The sequence below is a fragment of the Physella acuta genome, unplaced genomic scaffold, assembly GCF_028476545.2.
Source record: "Physella acuta isolate Inbredline_101_S28 unplaced genomic scaffold, ASM2847654v3 ptg001590l, whole genome shotgun sequence".
Taxonomy (NCBI): Eukaryota; Metazoa; Mollusca; class Gastropoda; family Physidae; genus Physella; species Physella acuta.
Genome location: NW_026733104.1, coordinates 57,501 through 75,607, shown reverse-complemented (window position 1 = coordinate 75,607; position 18,107 = coordinate 57,501). Strand labels below are relative to the sequence as shown.

Genomic DNA, 18,107 nt, shown 5'->3' with positions numbered 1-18,107 from the left:
TTGACCATTTAACCACACGACTCAACTATTTAACCACACGAGATGACCATTTAACCACAAGACTCAACCATTTAACCACAAGACTCAACTATTTAACCACAAGACTCAACTATTTAACCACAAGACTTGACCATTTAACCACACGACATGACCATTTAACCACACGACTCAACCATTTAACCACAAGACTCAACTATTTAACCACACGGCTTGACCATTTAACCACAAGACTCAACCATTTAACCACAAGACTTGACCATTTAACCACAAGACTCAACCATTTAACCACAAGACTCAACCATTTAACCACAAGACTCAACTATTTAACCACAAGACTCAACCATTTAACCACAAGACTCAACTATTTAACCACACCACATGACCATTTAACCACAAAACTTAACCATTTAGAAACAGTTCTTGACCACTTAACCTAAATGAATGACCATTAAACCACAAGACAATTGTTTTACCACTGGCCAATTTAACCACAAGTCTTGAACAGTTTGCCACAAGAGTTGCTTAGTCTACCATAAAGCTTCACAGTATTCTATTTATAAAATACTATTAGAGTAGATTTTAAGCTCACTTTTGATATATTCAATTCGAACGAACAGTAGACCGTCCCTGAGTCCACCCAGCTCTGACGAGTACCTGACTCACCTTAGGGAAAGTAAAGGCGGCTGGGCATAGTGCTGACCACACTATCCCTTCATATGTCGAGGTAACAGAAACAGATGAACTCTACTTCACTTACCCAATAGACCGTCAGGTTTGGAAAAGGAACTTCACGCAGGACTGGAAAAAAACAGCTTAAAAAAACGAAATCAAAACTTTTGTCAAGACAGGTACAGATCAAAGAATCAATCACAGTTAGAGATATTCAATTCGATTTTTAAAAATGTTAATATTAAATAATATAATAATAGCATAATAAAACCCCTCTTAAGGAGTTTTTTTGTCTAAGAAAGCCAATAATCTTGGATGGATAGATATATTTTTTACGATGTTACTAAGTTTTATTGAATAAAATTGTGTTGAAATTCTACAATATTTTATCTTTACAATAATTTCATGACTTGCACAACGATTTATTTTTTTTTTATATAAAAGGAACTTTAGTTATTCCCTAAAGGCAGAAACTGCACAAATTAACATAAAGCCGAAAAAATGTAAATAAAGATATATATATATATATATATATATATATATATATATATATATATATATATATATATATATATATATATATATATATATATATATGTGTGTGTGTGTGTGAATTGGGCAAACAAAATGCATTAACTGACTTTTCACACACAAAAAAAAAACCAGAAAATAATGTAACTAAAAATCAAAAGTAACGAATTAAATACAAGAAAATATTAAATCATGAAAGTCTTCTTACATTAATGTTCAAAACACGTGAAATAGTTTTCAAAAAAGTCATTGGGTCTTCAGGTTCGTAATGTAAAAATTGTGTTTGGTTGCATCATCAACACAATTGTAACGTTAATTTTTATTTACTGTCTGTTGTCTAGCGTAAATCGGACATCTTTAAACTGCGGATGCCTCTCTGTGATGTAGCGAAAGACGCCATAACTGGCTAATCACCAGTAATGCTGCTTTGTTTGCATGCACACTGTGATTAACATTGCTCCGTAATGACAATTGTCGTTCAAATAAACATACGCCTCGTGATCATTTCGAATCCCAGTTCAAGTCAGTAGACCATCCCTGAGTCACCCAACTCTGATGGGTACCTAACTCACGTTAGGGAAAGTAAAGGCGTCTGGTCATAGTGCTGACTACACTATCTCTTCATATGCCGAGGTCACAGAAACAGGTGAACTCTACTTCACTTGCACCATATCCCATAAGGTTTGAAAAGGAATTTTACTTTTACATGATCACAAGAGTGTGTCCAAAATATCACTCATGACTTTAGATGAAAGTTGTATTGTCCACATAGAGCGAACATCTTCCCCTGTTGGGCATGTATGCGCCAGGAAAGCTAGCGTCTACCTGGCAATGTGGGTGTTTTTACAAGCTTTTATTTAACTCACTTCCTCTGTCGTCGCCAGTCTGTCGTCAGTCTAGATCGAAACGCAGGAGTGAAAATTCGGAAACTTCTACTTGACCGATACGATTCACATTTGACACGTGGGTCAAGACATAAAGACAATGCAATCTGAAACTAAATTTGACTTAATTGGATGCCTAATTAATTTTTTGTGAATTAATTAAAATTTGGACCGAATTAGTAGGCATGTCTAGCCAACCACACCACACGCGTCATCACCTTCAATAGCTGCGCCATCACGTTCAATGGCTGCGTTCAAAAACCATTGCGCGCCTACTGAACGTGATGTTCAATAGGCGCGCAATGGTTTTCAGTCATGTAACTCTATTGTAAATAAAACATGTAAAGTACTGAAAAAAAAATCATAAAAAACGTTGTAATAACAAGCTTTTATGTACTAATGCACTAAAAAGTAGAAAATAAATTATACACTACTATTTAAATTACTATAAAGAAAAGCGTGGGTGTCTTCCTTAACATTAGTAAAAGTATCCAATAGATACTAAAGTGACCCACGCTTTTCTTTCTAGTAATTTAAATAGTAGTGTATAATTTATTTTCTACTTTTTAGTGCATTAGTACATAAAAGCTTGTTCTTAAAACGTTTTTTATGAAATTTTTTTTCATAACACTTCCAGCTATAGCCCAGCTAACCCTTTGATCAAGAGTTTCTTCCAGGCATCCCCCCCCCCCCCCGAAAAAATTCTACCGCCGCCCGAACGAAATGAAATTTATATAAAGAAAATATATACTTTTAACAGTGACCGCCCCCCCCCCACCCCGATGAAAGTCTACCGCCCCCCTCCCCCCGAAAATTTCAAGTGCCCCCCCCCCCCCCCCCGGAGAAAAAAGTCTGGAAGAAACACTGCTTTGTTCTTGTTTCGTCCAACTGATGTTGTAGGATTGTCTCATGTTCAACAAGCCCACTTACACTGTCTATCTAAAGTTAGTTTTAATATTCGAATATTATATTTATTATTACAATTTTAACATGTTTAATGTAATGTGACAAACCTTTTCTTACTTCTTCTTCTTCGTTCTTTTTTACTGCTAAAAGGTATCCCCTACAACACAATTAAGTATACGTGACAACTGGTTATGCGTCATTGAGGCCATTGACTCCGATTTTAGCCGGCTTTATTTTTGGATTTGCTTCCATAGACTTTGTCCAACCAAGAACAAACTACAAGGCAGCAGTTGTTTGATTTTGGAGTTGTCTAACCTATTAGAGTGGCTGCCCCTGGCTAATATGGTCATAATATGCCCTCATATAGAACACATTAATTTAAGTCAAACAAGCACATAAAATCCAATAATTTGAAAAAGAAAGTTCTTTTCACATTGAAAATAAAATAACATAAAAATAAATTTAAAAAAAATGAAAATTAGTGATAATATTATCACACAAAAAAGTAAAAAAATAAAACGATCATAAACATATGATTTAGATCGACTTGAAAAATATTATTTTTATTTTTGTATCCCAATTTAATTATAAAACTGCACACAATAATATCATGTGATATATGGTCCACCTTATTATTTAACATAATAGTATATAAATGCAATATACATTATATACATGAATGTATGTTGTTGGTGGATAGCTTTCTTATTTTAGTACATTCAATTTTGTTAAAAAAACACATCTGTTATTTCTATATCCTATTTAATTGCTTCTCAGTCTAACAAAGGAAAATTAGTATCACTTTATCACAACAAAAACACAGTGAACATATTAATACGATAGGGATCGTGTTAGAAAAAAATATATTTTGTTTTTACATTTAAATAACTTATTGATAAAGCTGCACATAATAATATGATGGAATGTATGGTATTATTATCCATTACAAGTTGTCCACTTAAATATTTTAAATTTATAAATACATAATAAATTATAGACTTGAATTGATTTTGTTAATGAGTAGCTTTTCTATTTTGATAAATCCACTTTTTTTCTAAACACATCTGTTATTTTTAGATCATTGTTCCTAACAATAGTAACATATAAGACAGGCACAAGATTTAGCCTATTTCCCCTGATAGTAGAAAACGTTAGTATAGTTTCCTTAATAAAATCTAGTGTTTAGCTAACTATTCGAACTCGTCTTGGCGGTGTTGAACAGTGGTGTGTTTGATGTTGGTGCCTGGTAAAGGTTTCTCATGATGGTATTCGATGTTGGTGTTTGATGGCGGTGTGTGATGGTGAGGTTGAGCGATGGTTGTCGATGTTGGTGCTGAACAGTGAGCTTGTACAGTTAATCCCCGGCATCATACAGACCAATCACCAACTGTATCAGTATGACAGAACAGCCGCCGAGGAAGCCACCTAGATGCGTTATTTTCATGTAGTCCTGAGTAACGCCGAGCGACTGGAGTAACCCAAAGATCTTACGAGTAAGTCTGGTCTTCTTGGCTGCAGAGCTGATGTAGGACGCTACGGTGCCGCGCTGAATCCCACCTAAACAAAAAACCCACATTGAATTAGTTAGCTTCCCATAGGCAATTTTTTAATTTAATTTTGCATTACTGAGACATTTGTGCTAAAATTCTGAGCATATATGATATATGATGTCGGAGACTTGGCGGGACACTGGGCAGGAGAAGTAGAGATGAGTAGGTCACCTGTGACGTCAGTAAATGAAAGGATAATGTGGTCAGACCCATGCTCAGCTGAAATCGGTGTTTTTAAAAGATAAAAAAACGTCTTTTTGAATGTGGGGTCTGGGAATTTTGTGATGATAAGTCACACACGTGACGTCATTTATGGATGACCCCCGAAACCCAGTTATCTAACTAGATAATGGGTAGTCTAGTATAACTTTAAAAAAACGAGGGTCCCTAAATTATGTATTATATAACCTTACTGAAATTATATGATAAACCTATGCTTATCTTATTAGTTTTTTAGTGGTGAATTATTATAAATATTTTAAAAAATATTTTCTATCGCTTTTATATCGTACAATATATTAAAGAGTGTTATAAAAACGATTGTATTAATTGAAAAATAAGTCTTACGTCTGGTAAATCCAAGATTTGTTAATAAAAATGGTCCAATTGCGCCGAATACAAGTGATGTCAATAAACCGAACAGCATGGCAAGATAATTAAAATAGGCCACAAACAGGGAAAAAACGGCCAAGTACACCAGCATTACGAATTCGTTCATTTTAGACGCGTGTGTACTGCCTGTAAATATATTTGTACTCAATTATATACTGAGAAGCAAGAAGTAAAATTAAATACGTCCACGCACACAACAAAATCAACCTATATCAAATCACTTTCATATTAGTATTAAGCTATTAAATGAAACTTTATGACAAAGTTACCTTGTTCTGAAATGTTTTAACGAGCTTTAGATTTGGCTTAAATTAAGTTATTTAAATACAACCTTTTAAGAGCCTAAGTTTTGGCTTAAATTAAGTTATTAAATACAACATTTTATGAGCCTTAGGTTTGGCTTAAATTAAGTTATTTAAATACAACCTTTTAAGAGCCTAAGTTTTGGCTTAAATTAAGTTATTAAATACAACATTTTACGAGCCTTAGGTTTGGCTTAAATTAAGTTATTTAAATACAATATTTTAAGAGCCGAAGTTTTGGCTTAAATTAAGTTATTTAATACAATCTTTTAAGAGCATAAAGTTTGGCTTAAATTAAGTTATTATATACAATTTATGACAAAGTTACCTTGGTAAATAGATGAAATATAAGTTGATTATTATTGTAACTGTTTCCTTGATATTTAAAATACTAAAGGGATTCTTTAAACGTATTTTTTGAGAGGATTTTGGTGGGGATTTCGATCATTCTTATCATTTCATACCTGAAAATACTTCAAACTGGTACTTCTTATGTATGTGAAGACGTTGATTATTATGATAAACAACGTGCTGGCACAGTCTAATTATAGAAACCTGGTTCACCAACAACTGCGTATGGCTGTAAAAACAATGGGGAGCGGGCAGAAGGGTGTTTTAGGGATGGAGGTGGTGGTGAAGTAATATGTATGAGTGGGGGGGGGGGGGGTAGCTGGTTTGTTAAAGGCGGATAGTGTATGCTTTTGTTGTTTAAGGGGTCGAAAGATTTAAGGCGAACCGTTAGGGTTTGGGGAGGAGGGGTGGCGGATATTGGACACACCATATAGATCTAAGTGAAACACTGTTAGTATGGTGTTTTGATAAAATACTTGTGTTTTATCTTTATAAAATGAAAGGGTTTTTTTTTACGAGCTTACCTTACCAACAATACATGTGAAGTTTAAATATTGTCCTCTACATTAAGAGAGCAACGACAAATATGTGGTGACCTTTCAAAAACGATCTCTCGAGTTAATATGTTTATTTGGTTTAAATATCCAAGATTTAGACGCGACCTCATTGCAATACATACATTACATGCCTGTGGTTTGTTCAGCAGTGGTGCGAATATGTTCGTGAAGAAATTTATCAAGATTTTTCTTAACTTACTTCCTCTCTCTGTGTCTTTCTGTCCGTCGGCTTAGATCGAAACTGTCGAGCAAAATTTCCGAACAGTGATTACTCACCGTATCGTTCCAACTTTGCACGTGGGTCAAGAACTGATGCCAATGCCTTTTGAAATCAGATTTGACTCATTTTTTTTTTAAATTCATCAAAATTTTGTAAATAAATTAGGCGAAACCATCATTATTAGCGCATTTTCATGTTAATTTGGCGCGCAACGTTTTTCAGTCATGAAACTCTACTGTAATTACTATTTTTAAAGTAATGTACATAAACCGGGAGTGATCTCCCCTAATCTTCTCGAATATTCTTATATGAAACACCAAGTGAAAGCAAAACAAAATGTGCATAATAGTGCGAAATATTATTAGTACTTTATAAAATTTACATGCGTTTTTTGAGGAATCGGAAATAGCGAAAATAACTACTTTCGGTCATCGGAAATAGGGTTTTGAAAAATTCAAAGTAGAAAAAGTTCCACTTTTGGTTATCGGAAATCGCTCAAAAGTTGACACGAATCTAAAAATGTGATACAATACTTATATATGAAATTTCATCAACCTAGCTGTAACGGTACTCAAGTTATCGTGTTTACAGACACACAAAGACACGCACACACACACACACACACATACATATAAATATATACACACACACACATACACAGACATGTGGATAAGATTGCAAAATTATGTTGTTCCGACTTTCTCCATACTTCGTATACACGAGAAAGTAAAAAGGTGTATGGGTCGTCAGGTTCGTAATGTAAAAATTGTGTTTTTATTTCATGATCAACACAATTGTAACGTTAACTTTTCTTTGCTGGCTGTTGAATGTCTAGCGTATATCTTACTTCTTAAAATTGCAGATGCCTTTGTGCGATGTAACGAAAGACGCCATAACTGGGTATTCACCAGTCATATTGCTCTGTTTGCATGAACACTGTGATTAACTTTGCTCTGCAATGACTTTTCTGTCGTTTAAATAAACATATGTCTCGTGATCACCAGGGCGTGACCAAAACATCTCTATTGACTTTAATTGATAGTTGTATTGTCCACATAGAGCGAACATCTTCCTCTTTAGGGACTGCCCGCTAAACAAAGCGAACGGCTACCTTGGAACGCAGGTGTTTTTTCATAACCCTTTCATCCATAGCCTAGCTAACCCTTTAATCTAGTTTCGTCCCCCTGATGTGGTAGGATTGTCTAATGTTCGGCAAGCCCACTTACCCTGTCTATACAAACTTAGTTTTAATCTACGAATATCATATTTCTTATTGCAATTTTAACATGTTAAATGTAATGTGACAAACCTTTTCTTACTTCTTCTTCTTCGTTCTAAATTTTAATTTTGGAAGGGATTACCTACAACACAATAAATATTGCGTGTCAACTGGTTATGCGCTTTTAAGACCATTGACTCTGATTTCAGCCTGGTTATGTTTTTGTGTTTGCTTTGATCGCTTTTGTCCAACCAAGAACAAACAACAAGGAAGCAGTTGTTTGATTTTGGAGTTGTCTCTCCTAGTAGAGTGGATGTCCCGAGCTAACGAGTCTCCTCTGCCTTAAAGTTCGAACTCGGAACTTTTCGGTTTAGCAACCATAAGCTTTACCGACTCGACCACGCCGACCGTTTTCATACAATTATTGTGTTTAAAAAGAAAAAGAAAAACCCAATGACAATTCATTTTTTGGAATTAATTATTACAATTGACAAAACTTATTCTAAATACAATAAATATGTCGCTGTGGTTAAACTATATGTCTAAACATAAAGTGACCTGTTAACCGGATACGTAATATGGTCATAATATGTCCTCGTATGGCAAGGATACGTTCTATGTTAACGTGTTAATAAATTAAGTAAAGTCAAGCTAGTACATACAATCCAATAATTTGAAGATAAAAAGTTTTTTTGGTCTTTAAAATAAAACGTAACATAACAATAAATACAACAAAAAAAATGAAAATTAGTGAGAATATTATTATATGAAAAATAATTAAATGATCATAAACATATGATTTAGATCGTGGTAAAGAAAATATTTTTATTGTTGCATCCTAATTTGTTATAAAACTGTACACAATAATATCATGGAACATATGGCCCACTTTATTATTTAACATAATAGAAAATTAAAGCAAAATACAAAAAATATACTTGAATTTATGTTGGTGGTGGTTAGCTTTTGTATTTTAGTACATTCACTTTGTTTTAAAAACTTAAATTTGTATCACATTATCACAACAAAAGTAGGCTACTTAGAGTGAATATATTCATATGATAGGGATTTTTTTTTCAACTTTTTAAATTTTTTTACACAGGTAGTGACATTTATTACTGAAATAAGTCAATTTATAAGCCCTAAAATTGGCAAAGTAGAAAATATTTCTTTTGGTCTTTTTATTAACCCTTTGAGCCCTGGCCTCCCTGATCTAATTTCTCGTATTTCCTGAGCTCCCAGGCCCAAACCGATTTTCACTTATCTGCTTCTAACTTTGCCTATAACTTTTGAACCGTTTGAGATAATCAAGCCAAATTCGGTATCCAGACTCAGGATCAAACAACAATGCAGCAAGATTCTGAAATACTTTATTTTTTCTTTACAATGTTTGAACAGAACAATGTATATAAAACGAACACATAATTATTGTTTTGATAAAACATAGAAGAAACCAATGTACATTTAGTAATTGTTTTGTTTTTATTGATACCTGGCCATACTAGTTCATCGCCAGAAGTCCACTTTTGTGTGATAACTTTCAAAACAGTTATCACTGCCGGACCCGATGCAAAGAAAAAATTCGCATGTTTTTTTTTCGTTTCGGCAAGTCTTTGTGTCCTTGACACCACATGCATCAGAACGTACTTGAACAGTTTCATTGTCACAGTCAATTTCAATGTCACTGTGTTCAGTCTCAAATTCAACGTCACTATCATCACAATATAGACCAGGAATATTATCTTCTTCATCAGAATCAATAAGTAGTTGTATTGCCTGAGATGCAGTCATTCTACTTCTTTTGTTGATATTTCGGTCTTTTGCTTCATCTTTTGCACCAACTTTATGTGATGAAGTCGACGGCTGTGGCTCAGCTTTCACTTTTCCTAAAAATCAATTTTTAAAATCATACTCCCCCACTCAAAAGACATATGCGCAGTTTTAGTCAGTCTTCCGCTAATTATATTTAATTAGACGGTATACAGGCCGCTAGGAATATGACGCTAGATCATCGGGCCGGAAAACCGGCTTTTCGGACATATATGCCTAATGTTGAAGCCGGTTTATCGGCCTGGCGGGCTCAAAGGGTTAAAATAGTTAAAGGTAAACTAGAAAATACTGATTTCTCGTAAAAAAAGTCTAGCTCAAAAGATGTATACAACTTACAAGAAAGGCAAGCCCTTAAATGCTTTAACTGTTCTCAAACAGATACACATGACATTAATAATAGCCCTTAACTTATTTTGTTCACTTACTCTTGTGTGATAACCATGTTTGAAAACTTCCCACATAAAATTATAGTAATCGATGTCACAAGTCATGTCAAAACTTGCCACACAGAATGAGTATATTCTTGCAGGCACAAAAAGAAAAACTGACCTTATTAGGAGCTAGAAATCTGCTTGCCAGATATCAAATATTGTAATTTTAAATCTGTTTTGGATATATTTCTTTCACTTGCATAAAAAATTACATTTTTAAAGGCAAAGCAGCTGAAAAATAAACTAAATAACAGATGGACAAAATTAATCACAGACTTTGAAGAAGCCCAGCTTCAAACATGCAAGTCACCTTAAAGCAGAGTTCTAAAACATGCTCAACATAATTTCTCTTTGTCTAAGTTATAACATTTTGAAATGAAGATTCCAGGTGATAAAGGTTAAGCCTGCTGTTCTTAAAGTGCGCTGTGGTACCATGGCAAAAAAAAAATTGGTTTAATTTTTACATTTTTTACAAGTTAAAAAAATTACACAGACGGGGAAAACTCTGTTGTTAACTGATCTGTAAACACTATTTTTGACATGTCTCATCAATCTTCATTGTAGGATTAATTTAAGTTTTTAAATACAATACCATCTAAAACAGAATTTTGCTATATAAAAAAATATATCTAAAAATTAAAACTTTCAACCATTAGTATGTGTTAATTATTCTGTAATCCACTGAAGACTGAACTAAAGTTAGACAAGCAGATGAATTTCTTTGAAGAAATGTTATTTTAATATTCTCAAAATTCCTATTCCTAAATTATCTATTAAAAATAAAGTACTGGAGGACATTTTATTGAAAAGTGTTATAATAAATAATGTGAATAATAAACAAAATACAAGCCATGTTAAAGCAATTACTGGAAGTACAAGCTTATTGAAAACCAGTCCCAGAGAGTTATATAGAAGCTATTACTTTGATTTCATTCACTTACCAACAAAAAATAAAATAAAATACAAGTGTACTGGTATTTAGTTTTAAATTTATACTCGAAATGCTGCTACGTAGTGCATTGTAGTTATGTTATTTATTTCCCACTAAAAAGAAATATTTGGTGAGATAGTTACTTTTGGACATATTACCAGTTACAAAAATGTGAACATTACAACTTCAGGAAAACACACCAGCGACACTTAAATACAGACATAGGGTAGAATTATCTGTTTTTTGACTAAATTGTTGAATCCATTCATTCGTGAGTAGCAGATTCTTGTTTATGGGAGTCTTCAACATTTGCACCACACAGTTTGTTTTTTGGAAATTTTATACCTATGTTCTTATATTTACAAGGTCATGAATGAATGAAGATGATGCAAATGAAAGCAGTTATTTTAGGCTTTTTTTTTTGTAAAAAAAAAATACAGACTGTGGGAATTCAAATAATTTGTTAGTATTCTTCTTGTTCTCCTTCGAATTCTGGAACATCTTCAGGTGGAGCAAATTCTTCATCAATTTACTTGTAAAAGGACATCTTCAATTCAGAGCACTGATGACTCAGTTGCATAGAGAACGTCCATTATTTCTTTAATGTGAGTCATCCCTTCATTGTCTTGGCAAATTACCTCAATTTCACGTAATTTGTTAAAGTAAAAATCCCATTTCTTTTTCCAAACCCTCTTTATCAATATTTAACAGTTCAATCTGTCCTTTTAGTTCTTCTATTACATGATTGTCCCCACCAGCATGGTTTACTGCTCCGGGAGATCTTCTAATCATATCTCTGGCTGGACTTTTATTTGCTTGTTTTACAGTTCTTTGAGGTGGAGGTTGACTTGTTTTGGAGACAGATGGTTTTTAGCTGTTGGAGCCTTGTTTAATGCACCAGGTTTGGCCACACCCAGTTGTTCCCCACCTCTTGCAGAAACTGGATCATAGTCTTGACCCCCATAGTTAGCATAAAAAAAAACGTTTGAACCATTGAACAAACTCAAAGTTGTCTTGGAACTTTCCTTTAACAAGTTTTTCAATAGGAACTATCTTGTCCACCCCTAGTTTCTTAAAGTTCACTTGCAGGACCTTGAAATTCTGGATGTGCTAATACTCAATTTTTGTGTTGAATTTCACTTTTTTCAAACGTAAACTAAAACTGCCAGGAAATAGCAAGTCCATAAACTGACAATAGGCTGCACAGGAACATAGTTTTCAATTTTTGTGTTGCTGGTTTGAAGAGTATCTTAATCCAAGCTATCATATCATGCCGACTAAGATTATTTTCTGATGCATTTGTGCTGTGTACATTCACAGCAGCCATGATATATGACTGTATTGACGATTATTTTTATAAGGTGTTATTACCATTACATGTTGTCTATTTAAATATTTCAAATCTATTAATAAATAATAAATTATAAACTTGAATTGATTTTGTTGATGAGTAGCTTTAAAATTTTTTTTATCATAATGTCATTTTTTTTAACAATAGTAACATTTAAGACGGACACAAGACTTATATCCCCCTGATAATAGAAAACGTTAGTATAGTTTCCTTAATGAAACCTAGTGTTTGGCTAACTATTCGAACTCGATGGCTTGGCGGTGTTTAATAGTGGCGTGTATGGTGTTGGTGTAGGCTGGTGTAATATAATGGTGTTTGATGTTGCTGTAAAGAGAATGGTGCTTGACGTTGGTGTCTGGTAAAGGTTGTCGTGATGGTATTCGATGTTGGTGTTTGATGGCGGTGTGTGATGGGTAGGTTGAGCGGCGGTTGCCGATGGTGTTGCAGGACGGTGAGCATGTGCAGTTAAACCCCACCCCAATACGTGCAAAAAATATACTGCATCAGTAAGACGGAACAGCTGCCGAGGAAACCACCAAGAGGCATCATTTTTTTAAAGTCAGGGTTAACGCCGAGCGACTGGAGGAGGCCAAAGATCTTACGAGTCAGCCTGGTTTTCTTGGCTGCAGTACTGATGTACGAGGCGAAGGTGCCACCCTGAATGCCACCTAAGCAAAAAAAATGTCCACATTGAATTATGGCTATTGAACAACCGGGTTTTTAACGGAATGATTTAAGTCTCTTAATCAGTGAGTGCATTTAACATTGTGTTGTGTTGACTAATAATGTATATAATTTGGTTTTAATCTTTCTAATAGGTATTAGTAGCCTATGTTATTTTAAATGTGTCGGATTTTTAGCTATTTAGTTGTTTCTTTACTTTGTCTCTAATATCATTCAACGTGTAGTAAAGCACATAGCGTTTTGTATTTTATAAATTATTTTTCCCAAATAGGTATAACAGTAAAAATATATATGTCTATAATTCACGTGAAACGGGTACCCATGGCTATTTTCAGTAGCGTAGAGCGGGGGGGGGGGGGGGGGCAGGGGGTACATATGTCCCCGGGCGCCGACCTTAGGGGGCGCAAAAATGGGTAGGAAAAATTAATTGAAAGGTTGAGGGGGGTGCAAATTGAAAGTTTGAGGGGGGGGGGGGGGGGTGCAAATCGAAATCTTGAGGGGGGGGGGGGGGAAGGAAATCGAAGACTTGAGGGGAGGGGTGCAAATCGAAAATGTGCTCCCGGACGCCGGGAAGGGTCGCTACGCCTCTGGCTATTTTATTTATAATTACAAACGAAATTCCTCCCACTTCTAGCAAAACGGTTTTTTTTTTCAAATTTTAGACGTAGTAATGGATCCGCTGACATAAAATCTGACGTATTTAATCAAGCAAGAGTTTTTTTTTCAAAAGACAATTAGCGCTCGCATTATAAGACGCGAATCTTTTCGCCATATTGCACAAAATTCGGTATGAAACGAGGCGAAAGTGAAATTAGTTTGTCATTTGATTGCATTAAATTTTAATCAAATATGGAATCTTAAAAAAATTTAAAAAAAGAATAGTTTATAATAAACATAATTCATAAATACTTTTTTAATGTATGCAATTCAAAGAAGAAATTTTTAAAAAATCTATTTATATAACTTTAAAATAACGTGGGTCGCTTAATTATGTATTATATAACCTTACTGAAATTATATGATAAACCTGCGCTTTTCTAAATAGTTATTTTGACGTGCATTACTATACATATTTTTATAAACATTTTCTTTTGCTTTTATATTGCATATTGTATTTAAGAGTGTTATAAAAACGATTTTATTAATTGAAAAAAAAAGTCTTACGTGAAGTAAATCCAAGAGATTTTAATAAATATGGTCCAACTAGGTCAAATAGAATTGATGACAATAAACCGAACATCAAGGCAAAATAATTAAAATAGGCCACGAACAGTGCAAAAATGAACATGTACACCAGTTTTACCCATTCGTTCATTTTAGACGCGTGTGTTCTGCCTGTAAATATATTTGTATTCAATTATATACTGAGAAGCAAAAAGTAAAATTAAATACTTCCACGCACACAACAAAATCAACCTATATCAAATCACTGTCATATTAGTATTAAGCTATTAAATGAAATTTTATGACAAAGTTACCTTGTTCTGAAATGTTTTAACGAGCTTTAGGTTTGGCTTAAATTAAGTTATTAAATACAACATTTTACGAGCCTTAGAGAATGGATTAATCCCTGCATCTTTTATCTGTATAAAAAGATCATTATTGTAACTGTTTCCTTGATATTTAAAATACTAAAGGGATTCTTTAAACGTTTTTTAAGAGGATTTTGGTGGGGATTTAGATTATTCTTATCATTTCATACCTGAAAATACTTCAAACAAAATTGGTACTTCTTATGTATGTGATGACGTTGATTATTATGATAGACAAAGTGATGGCACAGTCTAATTATAGAAACCTGGTTCACCAACAACTGGGTATTGCTGTAAAAACAATGGGGAGCGGTGGGGGGGGGGGGGGAGGGGAGGGGTGATCTGGTAAGGGGGAGAGGGGTTGAGGCCGTTGTTTTAGGGATGGGGGTGGCGGTGCAGGGATATGTAAGGGTTGGGGGTAGCTGGTTTGTCAAAGGCGGATATTATATGCTTTTGTTGTTTAAGGGGTCGAAAGAGTTAAGGCGAACCGTTAGGGTTTGGGGAGGAGGGGTGGCGGATATTAGACACACCGTATAGATCTAAGTGAAACACTGTTAGTATGGTGTTTTTATAAAATACTTGTGTTTTATCTTTATAAAATGAAAGTTTTTTTTACGAGCTTACCTTACCAAAAATACATGTGAAGTTTAAATATTATCCTCTACATTAAGAGAGCAACGACAAATATCTCTCGTGTTAATATGTATGTGGGAAGCTAAATTAAAATAATTGAAGGTCTATTTGGCAGTAAATATCCAAGATTTAGACGCGACCTCATTACAATACATACATTCCAAGCCTGTAGATTGTTCAGCAGTGGTGCGAATATGTTCGTGAATAAATGTTTCAGGTTTTTTTCTTAACTTGCTTCCTCTCTCTGCTTTTCTGTCTATCGTTTTAGATCGAAACTGTCGAGCAAAATTTTGAACACTGCTAACTGACCGTGTCGTTTCCAACTTTGCACGTGGGCCAAGAACTGATGCCAATGCCTTTAGAAATCAGATTTGACTCATTTTTTTTTTAATTCATCAAAATTTTGTAAATAAATTAGGCGAAACCATCATTATTAGCGCATTTTCATGTTAATTTGGCGCGCAACGTTTTTCAGTCATGAAACTCTACTGTAATTACTATTTTTAAAGTAATGTACATAAACCGGGAGTGATCTCCCCTAAAATTTCTCGAATATTCTTATATGAAACACCAAGTGAAAGCAAAACAAAATGTGCATAATAGTGCGGAATATTATTAGTACTTTATAAAATTTACATGCGTTTTTTGAGGAATCGGAAATAGCGAAAATTACTACTTTCGGTCATCGGAAATAAGGTTTTGAAAAATTCAAAGTAGAAAAAGTTCCACTTTTGGTTATCGGAAATCGCTCAAAAGTTGACACAGATCTAAAAATGTGATACAATATTTATATTCAAGCTATCGTGTTTACAGACACACAAAGACACGCACACACACACACACACAAACACACAAACACACATAATCTGGCGGGCAACTTTTTTTAGTCATGAAACTCTACTGTAATCACTATTTTTAAAGTAATGTACATAAACTGGGAGTGTTCTCCCCTAAAGGTTCTCGAATATTCTTATATGAAACAACAGGGGATGGCAACTCGGGATATAGACATGATTTTAATACTTAATCTTTTTAAAATAGAATAAAATCTCGTAGAAAAAAGAATTGCTCACCAAGTGAAAGCCAAATAAAATGTGCACAATAGTGGGGAATATTATTAGTACTCAAGGTATCGTGTTTACACACACACACACATCCATACACATACACACATACAGACATACGGACAAGATTGCAAAATTATGTTTTTCTGACTCAGTGAGGAGTAAAACGTCGAGATTTGCAAAATTTGCAAATCTCGATTTTTTGGACAAGATTGCAAAATTATGTTTTTCCGACATTCTCAATACTTCGTATACACGAGAAAGTAAAAAGGTGTTTGGGTCGTCAGGTTTGTAATGTAAAAATTGTGTTTTTATTGCATCATCAACACAATTGTAACGTTAACGTTTATTTGCTGGCTGTTGTCTAGCGTATATTTGACTACTTAAATTTGTAGATGCCTTTGTGCGATGTAACCAAAGACGCCATAACTGGGTATTTACCAGTAATACTACTATGTTTGCATCAGAGGCGTAGTGACCCTTCCCGACGCCCGGGGACAAACTTTCAATTTGGCGCCCCCCTCGGGAGCAAATTTTCAATTTTGCACCACCCCCCCTCATCTTTTCGATTTGCACCCCCTCAACTTTTCGATTTGCATCCCCCCCCCCTCAAACTGAAAAAGTGCAGCTAAATTGACATTTTAATTTGGTTTTACAACCCATTTTGGCGCCCCCTAAGGTCGGCGCCCGGGGACATATGTCCCCCCCCTCCCCCCCCCCCCCCCCCCCCCCCCCCCCATTGCTACGCCTCTGGTTTGCATGAACACATTGATTAACTTTGCTCCGTCATGACAATTAGTGTTTAAATAAAGAACTGTCATGTGATCACAAGAGTGTATCCAAAATAACATTGACTTTAGATGCAAGGTGCATTGTCTTCGGCGGGCGAACATCTTGTATCGTAGCTTAGATTTAATCTACGAATATCATTTTGCTTATTGCAATTTTAACGTTTAAAGTAATGTGACAAACCTTTTCTTACTTCTTCTTCTTCGTTCTTAATTTTAGTGTTGGGAGATATCCCCTACAACACAGTTAAGTATTCGTGTCAACTGGTTATGTACCATTGAGGCCATTGACTCCGATTTCAGCCTGCTTTTCTTTTTGGATTTTCTTCCATAGACTTTGTCCAACCAAGAACAAACTACAAGGCAGCAGTTGTTTCATTTAGGAATTGTCTCTCCTAGAAGAGTGGCTGTCCTCGGCTAACGAGCCTCATCTGAACGAAGGTTCGAACTCGAGATTTTTCGGTTCAGCAACCATGAGCTACCGATTCGACCACTCAGACCGTTTTCTTACAATTTTTATGTTTAAAAATAAAAAGAAAAACACAATGACTATTCATTTTTGGAATAAATTGTTACAAAATGTATCATAAACACAATAAATATTTCGCTATGGTTAAATTATGTCTAAACATAAAGTGAGGTGTAAACCAGATACGTAATATGGTAATAATGTGCTCTTATATGGAAAGGATGCGTTCTGTGTTAACGTATTAACAAATTAATTAAAATCAAACTAACCAATAATTTAAACAAATATATAACATAAAAATAAATTTTAAAAAAATGAACATTAGTTATAATAGTATCACAAAAAATAATTAAGTGATCATAAACATATGATCTAGATCGTGTTAAAAATATACTTTTATTTTTTCTTAAGTGTTTATAAAATTGCACATCATAATATCATGGGATATATGGTCCACCCTATTATTTAACATAATCGTATATTAATGCTAAATTCATAATATACTTGCACTTATGCTGTTGGTGGATAGCTTTCGTGTTTAAGTACATTCATTTTGTTTTAAAACACAAATAATTATCACATTATCACAACAA

At 34.3% G+C, this 18,107-nt stretch overlaps 1 protein-coding gene, 1 long non-coding RNA gene and 1 pseudogene across 4 annotated transcripts in view; all 3 read right to left on the bottom strand.

The window, feature by feature from the left end:
* Positions 1-3,837: 3,837 nt before the first annotated feature.
* On the bottom strand, positions 3,838-6,489 carry LOC131929075 (uncharacterized). Of its 3 annotated transcripts, none has more exons than XR_009383888.1 (4): positions 6,330-6,489; positions 5,919-6,034; positions 5,108-5,278; positions 3,838-4,547 (listed from the first exon to the last, which is right to left on the bottom strand). XR_009383888.1 is itself a non-coding variant. In XM_059285266.1 (4 exons), the coding sequence occupies exons 1-4, from the start codon at positions 6,343-6,345 to the stop codon at positions 4,345-4,347; spliced, it is 501 nt and encodes a 166-aa protein (XP_059141249.1). In that variant the 5' UTR covers positions 6,346-6,489; the 3' UTR covers positions 3,838-4,344. The 3 variants fall into 3 exon arrangements, 1 of the variants encoding a protein (XP_059141249.1); XM_059285266.1 differs by having other exon boundaries at positions 6,335-6,489; XR_009383889.1 differs by lacking the exon at positions 5,919-6,034.
* A 5,058-nt stretch (positions 6,490-11,547) lies between these two features.
* LOC131929074 (microtubule-associated protein RP/EB family member 1-like) lies at positions 11,548-12,706 on the bottom strand (annotated as a pseudogene).
* A 5,238-nt stretch (positions 12,707-17,944) lies between these two features.
* The window catches only part of LOC131929071 (uncharacterized), a 3,678-nt gene continuing 3,515 nt past the window's right edge, over positions 17,945-18,107 (bottom strand). The window contains exon 3 of the long non-coding RNA XR_009383886.1: positions 17,945-18,107. This exon is cut by the window's right edge and continues 1,044 nt beyond it. This is a non-coding gene — a long non-coding RNA (uncharacterized LOC131929071).